The sequence below is a fragment of the Panthera onca genome, chromosome B2 (genome assembly GCF_046562875.1).
Source record: "Panthera onca isolate mPanOnc1 chromosome B2, mPanOnc1 haplotype 2, whole genome shotgun sequence".
NCBI classification, from domain to species: Eukaryota; Metazoa; Chordata; class Mammalia; order Carnivora; family Felidae; genus Panthera; species Panthera onca.
The window spans coordinates 69,332,218-69,341,294 of NC_138343.1; the positions used below are offsets into that span (position 1 = coordinate 69,332,218).

General features: G+C 47.6%; 1 protein-coding gene across 1 annotated transcript; it reads right to left on the reverse strand.

Moving 5' to 3' along the window:
* Positions 1-256: 256 nt before the first annotated feature.
* Positions 257-8,091, reverse strand: HTR1B (5-hydroxytryptamine receptor 1B). Its single transcript, XM_060615997.3, has one exon. The coding sequence runs from the start codon at positions 4,549-4,551 to the stop codon at positions 3,382-3,384; it is 1,170 nt and encodes a 389-aa protein (XP_060471980.1). The 5' UTR covers positions 4,552-8,091; the 3' UTR covers positions 257-3,381.
* Positions 8,092-9,077: the final 986 nt, after the last annotated feature.

Sequence of the window (9,077 nt, forward strand, 5' to 3'; positions counted from 1 at the left end):
AATACGGATCTGGAAAATTCTAGTGATAGTGCATCTGACTTACCCTCTTTTGCAGAATGTGAGAGCACAATCTGCCTAATTCCTTTTAAATTCTTCTACAAACGAAATCCCCCAAATTGTGGCTGTACTTGCCAGTCCGCCACAGTATCATTTATCATCAATTATTCTCTCTTGAAGGTTCAAAGTCCTCAATGTCCCCCAGAATCCAATGAACCAATCCTTCCAAAAGAATAGAATCACTACCCATTCCTTTTTTGAGCACGAAAAGGACTTTATTTCATTATTCTTCAAAATTTCATTTCCAATTACACATTTGTTGAAAGGTGGAATACCAAAGGCAATTTTTAGTTACAGCAACTCCATCAAATACACATAATCTGAGATTTTACTGCTTGCATGAATTATAGTCCTCACAGGGTTTCCTGGTTAAAGAAGATAAAACTAAGATAATAGGAAAAGTGAAGAATATTGTTCTGTAGGAAATTTGTTGAACTCAATAACCATTATTCATGGGTACCGTGTCCATTTTTTTTAAAGGAAACTCTAAAATTGCTAGAAACACAAGACAACATTGGTATTTTTGAATGAGTATACATTCATATATTTGTGTGAATCTTTGTGCAATTAAACAATATGGCAAATGTTGCTTGTTACCACAGCCAATGAAGATGTATTTTCATTTCTATACAAGTTGAACATTTCCATCTCCCATTTTATGTTCTGCAAAAAATCCATATGTCTAGTTGATGAACAAACAATGCTATAGGCAGCAGTAACTGAGAAGGAGCGTAACAGTCGTTAACTACATATCCCTGGGATGAATGATACACTTTGCATTGTATGCGATGCTGGATGATGAGTCTAGATCTCGTATAACTACAAGGGTTTGCAAGCTTCTACTGCACACAATATGCCCCAAATTCAGTCAATTCAGCCAAATAATGAAGCAAAACTGTAAGTGGGTAATCTACAAATGGCAAACAGCCCATGTGACTAAATTGACCATGTTTTGTTAATATGAGGACACAATCATTGTAGGTTCCCTAGAAAGAAGTCATTTGCAAGTTTCAATTTATTTATTTATTTCCATTAATTTTCCCCCTCAGGCTCCTAGAAGTTGGCTTAATTGTTTCTTAGGCCCAAAGAAAACACAGCTGCATAGACAAAAGACAAACATATTAATAACATAAAAACAAATACTGTGCTGTATGCACATTCCAATCAATAGTAAGCTAGATTTCTCCATAGGAGAAATGTCACAAAACAAACAAACAAAAACCTGGGGGATATAACAGAAACATAGGGATTATCCAATGCCTCAGATTTTATTTTACTCCAGCGGCAGGTGTAAATGTTGATCAAAATTCCCCTTTTTACTTAGTTTATGTGTGAACTTTTGAATAGTGTATTTTCAAGAGTCATTACCCCAGAGTGAAGATCTGCACAGTAGGAAAGCAGTGTACTTCAGCTCAATACATCTATTGTCTGAGAGTCTGGACTGGGGAGCTTCAAGCAGGGAGGGAATCCATTTTACAAAGACAACTTGCTTCTGCAGACAAAAGGTATCACACTGCAGAAAGCTCTCTGAAGAATGGAGTGTAAATCTTCTTTGGCATACAAAATGCTCCACATACATATTTTGTTTTCTGTGCAGATGATCCTTCAGGGCTACTCCTTTTTATTTATATAATGCATTTTTCATCTTTTGTTGTGTAATCTTGCCCTGTGTTGGAGAGGCCTCAGAGTGAATTTGGTATCACAACTAAGCATTATTGAAATTTGAAAAGACATATAAATATAAAGTATTACTGATAATATATTCATTGAGGTATCAGGTCGGTGACAAATTCCCAAGGTTCAAAAGCTTGTCATTTTCCTGATTGCCTAGTAAATCTGAGGTTTGGTTCCATGAGTTATAGGAAAAAACAGGCTCCATATTAACATCTCTAAGCTTTTCTAAAGTCCTTCTAAAGTCATTTTCTAGTAATCTTTGTTCCCAACCAAACTTCAGTAACAAGGGAAAACAAGTTTTTGGGTTTTTTTTTTTTTCCTTTAACATAGATTTTGGGTTCTTTCTTACTGCATTTTGAAGATTTTTGGAAAAAGGAGGTGGTTCTCTTACTTTATATATGGGCACATAAAGGAATTACAGATGGGAAGGAGAATGTAAATGACTATCAGAAAAAAGTCTCATGCATTTAAGATTTTTTACAAGTCAAAATATACATCCTCCCATTGCCCCCCCCACCCATTCCTTAATTGTAGAAGAACCATTTCTGTTTTATCAGTCTCCTTCACATCTCACTGGATTGGTTAAGGAATAAACATACCTTTCTTGTTAAGGAGCAGTATATATCTAATAGCCATCAGTTTAATCGACTGCATTAATAAGAAATATAGCAGCAGCTTGGGCTGAATCACCCATTGTATTCTTCATTTATGAGGATTTAAATGTGTAAAATGACAAGTACATGAAATTAGGAGGAAAATAAAGCAATCTGCAGACTTTGGCACTAGCACACGTAATGCTTTGTTTGAGTTGTTAGTGTGGTTTGACAATCACTAAATAGGAATTAAAAAAATTACAAATCTGCAGAAAACAAACAACCATAGGTGTTGGTTCTCAGTTTAATCCTTCCCATCTCCCATCCCCACCCACCCCATATAGTTTCAGTTATAATAAAAATAGAGATCTTAAGATGTTAACATCAGAATTTTGCTGTTAAACTCTTCAAGGTTTCTCTGCATCATCCAAGCCACACAAGGTTTGAAGCACCAAATCCACAAGTTTCTCCAACCAAGTTTAAATAAACAGAAAGTGAAGACTGAAAGATGCCAAAGTAACTCTTCTTAAATGAAGCTGAAACACAAAGTTCTCCCCAAAACAAAGGGTATCAGGCTTCTAGTTCAAGTACTGCCAGGCTGTATATAGATCTGTCTCAGACAGGATTCAGACAACTACAAGTACCACCGGTTCTAGAGGGAGGGCATGATCCATGATACCAAAGCAGGGCAAAGATCCCCCTTCCATCATTGATTTTTAAAGTTACAACCCTCCCTTATGATTGGCTGCTGCAGGGTCAGTGCTGGACCTGGGGTGTGAGGGGAGGAAGTGAGCTTCCTCCTCTGCAGGGAAGCTCTACCTTTAGTTTGAACAGTTCTCCTCTCAGAGCTCGCTTGCTCGCTCTCTCTTTCTCTCTCTCTCTCTCTCTCTCTCTCTCTCTCAGGGCTGTCCTGGCTTCTCAGGATCCATTGCCCTTGCCCAGAAGACAGAGCCTCAATCTGACCCAGTAACAGTGAAAGAAGAGTGGACCTACCTGTGGAACCAGACACAACATGGTCCCCAAGGGCCGCTTAGGCTACCCCACTGCAACTGACAAGTCAACCTGTGCACTTAAAGCGTATCAGTTTATGGAACGCTTGTTTGAAGTCCTCATTGGACATGGTATAGATGATGGGGTTGATAAGGGAGTTGAGATAGCCCAGCCACGTGAAGAAGTCAAAGATGGCCAGGTGGAACCAGCAGGCATCCTTGCAAATAGGCATCACCAGGGAGATGATGAAGAAGGGCAGCCAACACACAATAAAGGCTCCCAAAATGATCCCCAGGGTCTTAGTGGCTTTGCGCTCCCTAGCGGCCATGAGCTTCTTCTTCTCTAGCAGGGCGTCAGAGACTCGCACTTTGACTTGGTTCACGTACACAGGGGACCCGGATTCGCTGGGCACATCGGGAGCCCGGGAGTTAACGGAGGTGACCGAGGACGTGGACCCGGGGGAGTCGGTTATCAGCTGGGCTCGGGTCAGGCGCTTGCCGGTCCTGTTGGGCGTCTGTTTCAAAATCCGGGAGCGGGCTTCCACATAGATGCGGCCGTAGAGGGCGATGAGGAGCAGGGTGGGGAAGTAGAAAGCGCCCACCGTGGAGTAAACTGTGTAGAGCATGTGGTCGGTGTTCACCCTGCAGTCCGACACCTCCTCCTCGGCTTTGGCTTGACGCCAGAAGAAGGGCGGCAGCGAGATGGAGATGGAGAAGACCCACACCAGCGCGATCATGACCGCGGCCCTCTTGGGAGTCCTTTTAGCGGAGTACTCCACAGCGTCCGTGATGGCCCAGTAGCGGTCCAGGGCGATGACGCAGAGGTGCAGGATGGAAGCTGTGCAACAGGTGATGTCCGACGACAGCCAGAAGTCGCAGACCACCTGGCCCAGCGTCCAGCGGCCGGTGACCGTGTACATGGTGCTGATGGGCATAACCAGGATGGATACGAGCAGGTCGGTTACCGCCAGGGAGGCGATCAGGTAGTTGGCTGGGGTGTGCAGCTTCCGGGTCCGGTACACAGTGGCAATCACAAAAGCATTGGAGAGCGTGGTGGCCAAGGTGAAGAGCGCCAGCACCAGGACCAGGAGTACTTTCCAGGGCAGGGCGATGGAGTCCTGGTAAATATAGCCCTCGGTGCTGCAATTGGGGGGAGCGGAGGAGAGGTTGGCTTGAGAAACCCCGGTCTGGGAGCCCGCGGGCGGCGGTGGGGCGCAATGAGTGTTGGTTTCTTCCATGTCTCTCCTCTACACGGCTCTGGAGCGCAGCTCTTGGGCATGGAGAGAACGAGGGAAAGGGCGGAAGGACCGCGGAGGAGACCACAGTCTTGTCTCTCGATTGCTAGTCAGTTCCGTGGGATTCTCAATTATTCCTCCACCCAGATTCCCAGCTGAAACTAGAGGTCAAGGGCGCGGCAGCCTAGGCAGACGAGCGCGTCTTCTGCACTTCCAGTGCGCCGGGCGCTGCCGCCGCCGCCGCGGCTCTGCCTGCTCTCCACTCCCCGTCTTAGCCCTGGGTTGCTAAGGACTGGCCCACCAAGCCCAGCTCCACTCCGGATCCTACTCAAGGCGTCTAGTAGCGGAGGTGATGTATTGTTTAAGAAGGGAACATCAGCCAGGTGGGGTCTCTTACCCCAGTTGCTCCAGGCTGAGTCTCCTAACCCAGGCGCTCCTTGATCTGCAGAATCGGCCCGCAAGAGTTTCCTGGCTGTTGAGACCGAAGCTGGCAGGCCAGCCAGGAGTCCTGGTCTTGCATTCCCGCCCCCTCCCCAGACTCGGGCAGTTTCCTGCGGCTGCTTTGGCCGCCAGAGCTGGGTGGGTTGAAGTCTGGGAGCCGCGCTGCGCCGCGCCTCGCTCCGGAGCTCTGCCCTCCCTTCTTTTCACGCGCTGGCCACTCCGGCGAGCTGCCCCGCGGAGACGGGGCCGCAAGAAGGGGGACTCGGGGGCTGGGGCTGTGGCTGCGGCTGCCCGCAACGCGCCGCCACTGCCACCATCACCTCGGACCCACTGGCACCGCTTGGAGCCATGCTGCTGGGTGCAAGGGTCTGGGGGACCTGGCGCTGCACGCGGGTAAGGGGCAGGTGTCTTAGGGAGCTGGAGGAACGCAGCGTGCGCCAGTCCCGGAGGAGCGTGTGAGCGGCACAGCAGATGGACTCCTTTTATAGAGTCCAGGTCCGGGCTGCCCTAGCCTTGCAACTCTTGCTGCTCGGCGAGTGCGGGCGCCCGCTCCCCATCACCTTCCCCTTTTCTCTCTCCCCCGCCCCTCCTTTCCTCCCGCCTGGTTCCCTCCCCGGGCAAGGAAGCTTCCCTCCGGGTCCTACCGCCCTCTCTCCCCACTACCCATCCTCTGGCCCCTCTCCCAATCCTGACACCCAGACTCCGCAGTTCTGGCCAGGAATGGGGATGAGGGCGTCCTGTCCTTGCCTCTGTCCCCTTCGAAGCTTGCAGTGCGGCCCTCCAGTTAGATCCACGCCCTCAGCCCGGGCACATTCCCCGCGTCCCTTCCTGGGCTTCCACTTAAGCACCCACACCACAGCAGGCCAGTGCTAGGTGGAGCCAGCCCCAGGCTCTGACCTCTCCACTCAGGAATTTTATCCAGCCCTGCGGACCACACCCAGGTTAGAAGGAGGCGCCAATAATATCGCCTTAGAAGGAAATGGCCAATAGTGCATTTTAAACTTCAGGCTTCAAGTCCTACTTAACTCTTGGTACAATACGCACTATTAATTTCATATCTGGTTTTAGGAATCTGTGCTTTCCATTCAGTCCCTTCCCTTTAACTGTGGGTCAACAGGCAGAAAGAAAGCTGTCTACACTGTCTACAAACATGTAAAAGTATCACAAACAGAAGCCTACCATTTGTGAAATTAAACCTTCCATTCCTCTCTCCCTCTTCAGCCAGCTGCTCAGCAGTTCAGTGCCTCTGGAAAACAGTTCACAGTAAGCACCTTCCCTCCCACAGCCCTCGAGAAAGGAGGTCAACAAAATTCAAAAGGAAAAAAAAAAAAAAAAGAAAGAAAGAAAAAGAAAAAAAAAAACGTGTTTTGGGGCCATCAGCACCAGTGTGTCTTCTTTGCCCTCAACAAATACATCAGGGTATCAGCCAAATGTGGCACCAAGCAATACCAGTTCCCAGGTCCCATGACCTTCAGCAGTTCCCTGCTGCTCGGTTCCCCCCTCCAACTGTAACCGAAACAAATGTATGGTACAAGTACCAGTCTGTGAAAGTTTACAGAAAAGCACCAGGAAAGAGCAATGTACTTTCAGCCCTCAGAGCTAAGTGATCCCAACTGGGAGTTTCTAGCACCTAGCTCAGTGTTTAGTGGGTATAATGCATTCAATGAACACAACATCATAAGTGAATTTACCAGGTTAAGTGTAAGCAGATTTTAAAGAGAATTATTCAGTCTAGAGCCCAAGATTATTTCATCCACCATTGAGTTTAGAAGAATAATTAAGAGTCTTTGAAAGAAGAACTTTTTACCCAAGGTGACACAACTCTGACCCAAGTTCTCTTAATTTCATATTCCCTAAAACAGGCAAAAATAGAGTGCTTACCCTGTGCTAGGAATTCTAGGCATCAGGGGTATGATGGGGTATACCCAGACCCAGTTTTCAAATAGCCTATATTCTAGAAAAGGCAGATAGACAATAGCCACACAAACAAGCAAATGATTAACATAGTTTCATATTGCGGTAGTATTATAAAGAAAATAGTACATTCCTGCATTGAGAGTGAAGGTACTCCTTTAGGCGGCAGCTCTCCAAAAATACCCTCTGGAAGCTGTCTGGGTTGCAGGAGCCAAGGTGGAGATAAAAGAAAACCTTCTCTTTCCTCTTCTCCTGTCCCTAGCACCCAGCATTGCTTCTGCTAACCTTAAGCCTCATTTGCACAGCACGTTAAGGGGTCCTACCCATCCTCCCATCCTACCCACCCACATCAGGCGCCTAAATAGACTTCATTTTTTTTTCTCCCAAACTGCAGCACTCTCTTAGAAATCACAGCTGAGGAAAGCAAAGCAGGCGAGCCTAAACCACTAGGTGGGGGCGTTGGCCAGGATGGAGCAAAGTGTGTGTGGTTGCCGTTGGGGGGTGTGCCGGCAAACTATTTTCCTGCTATCTTAAGGGAGCGGCAAGATTAGGAGAACTGTTGGAAGGATGCGAAGCGGAGGAAGGCGGAGAGGAATTTTACCAAGCTGCAGGCAGCCTTTCCTGTTTAAATTTCTTCTCCAGGAGCTTGCAAAGGAGAAAACCACTTGCTCCTTCTAGGGTTTGGATTTAGCGACGTAAGGAACCTGTGGCTTTCTCCCAGCCACTCGTTCACCGTTTCGCGGAGTCCAGAACCCTTGGTGGAATCTGCCACCTGTGGGCGGAGTTTGATTTTTCTAGGCTTTGGTTAAGAATTGCGTGGACACACCAAGCCATCATACAGAGGGGAATGAGGCAGAGTTTAGTGGAGAACGCCATTTCGTTATCTTGGTTCCTTCTTTTCACTCACTCCTTTAGTACTTCAAAACATATAAAATACACAGGGGTACGTGTGTGTGGAACACTCAGGAGAGCAGGGAACTTTTAAAGTCCCCTCTGCTTGGGCCTCCCCCATAGAGGAGGGGCCCTTAGGCACAATCCCCGTGCCCACTCTGCAGTCCCCAGCAGCGCAGGGAGCATGTTCCCTCCAAGTTAGCGGGAAACAACCCACACAGACTCAGCCAGAGGGCAAGGAGGGAACGAGCTGGAACAGATCGAGATGGGGAAGTAGACTGGAGCAAAGGTTATCTGGGTCGAAATAAACTTTTGTTTGGCCGAGCAGTTGAGACTGCAAGTTAGTGTGCTCCCTGCGGTGGACCTCAAGCAGAAGCTGAGGAGGTAGAGGATAACGGAGTGAAGCCTGTGCTCAGACGCAAAGCCTGACCGTGGCGGTGAGCTGTGGAAAGACCAGCGAAAAGGCGCCTCTCAAAGAGACTTTGCCTATGCGAGAAAGGTTTGGCTGATGCAGGGAATTGAGAGGCGCAGGCTTGGAAGTTTGCAGCGCGGCGCTAGCTAGACCAAATGCTGTGAAGATAAGCTCCTTCCACCTCCAGGAAACCACACCTGATACACCCTAGAACTTGCCGCAACTCAGCGCTGTCTTGGCTGGAAGCCAGCCAGCCAGCCAGCCAAAGGCGGGGCACTTAGGTCGTGCTTGCTGCATCCCCAGAGTCTTCCCTGCATTTTCCAGAAAGTGGCTGTTAAGAGAGCTTTGGGCACCGGAGCATAGACAGCAGTTGTAAGTTAATCTTTGCTTTGTTGCAATAAAAAAGCCAGAATGCTCAAGCTCTTGTCGCTTTGCTCCTTTGATAAAGGAAAATGCAATCTCACACTCTCCATCCCCACCACTTGAAAAATCCACAGCCAACCCCTAATCGCAACGTGTGGGGACCTGGCAAGCTCCTTTTTGCAAGTCCTGCTTCCTCAATCTATGGCCACTGTTTTTGTTTTTTGGGTTTAAACTCCCACACAGGAAATAGGCAGCAAGAGACTAGTTCTCATGTGTGGGAGTGGTAGCCTGTTTCTTGGTTCCTCCTGTATTTCCTCCAGTAACTTAAACTATTCCTTAAAAAGTATATTGGTAGTAATGTAAATACAAGCCTTACTTAGGTCTTGTTTCACGGAACCATGGAAACGTTCAGATGAACATATACAAACCTACAGATGTATACATACAGTTTTGCCACACACCTTTCGGGGGGGGGGGGGGGTTACCAAACCCTCTGAGGCTTAGCTCC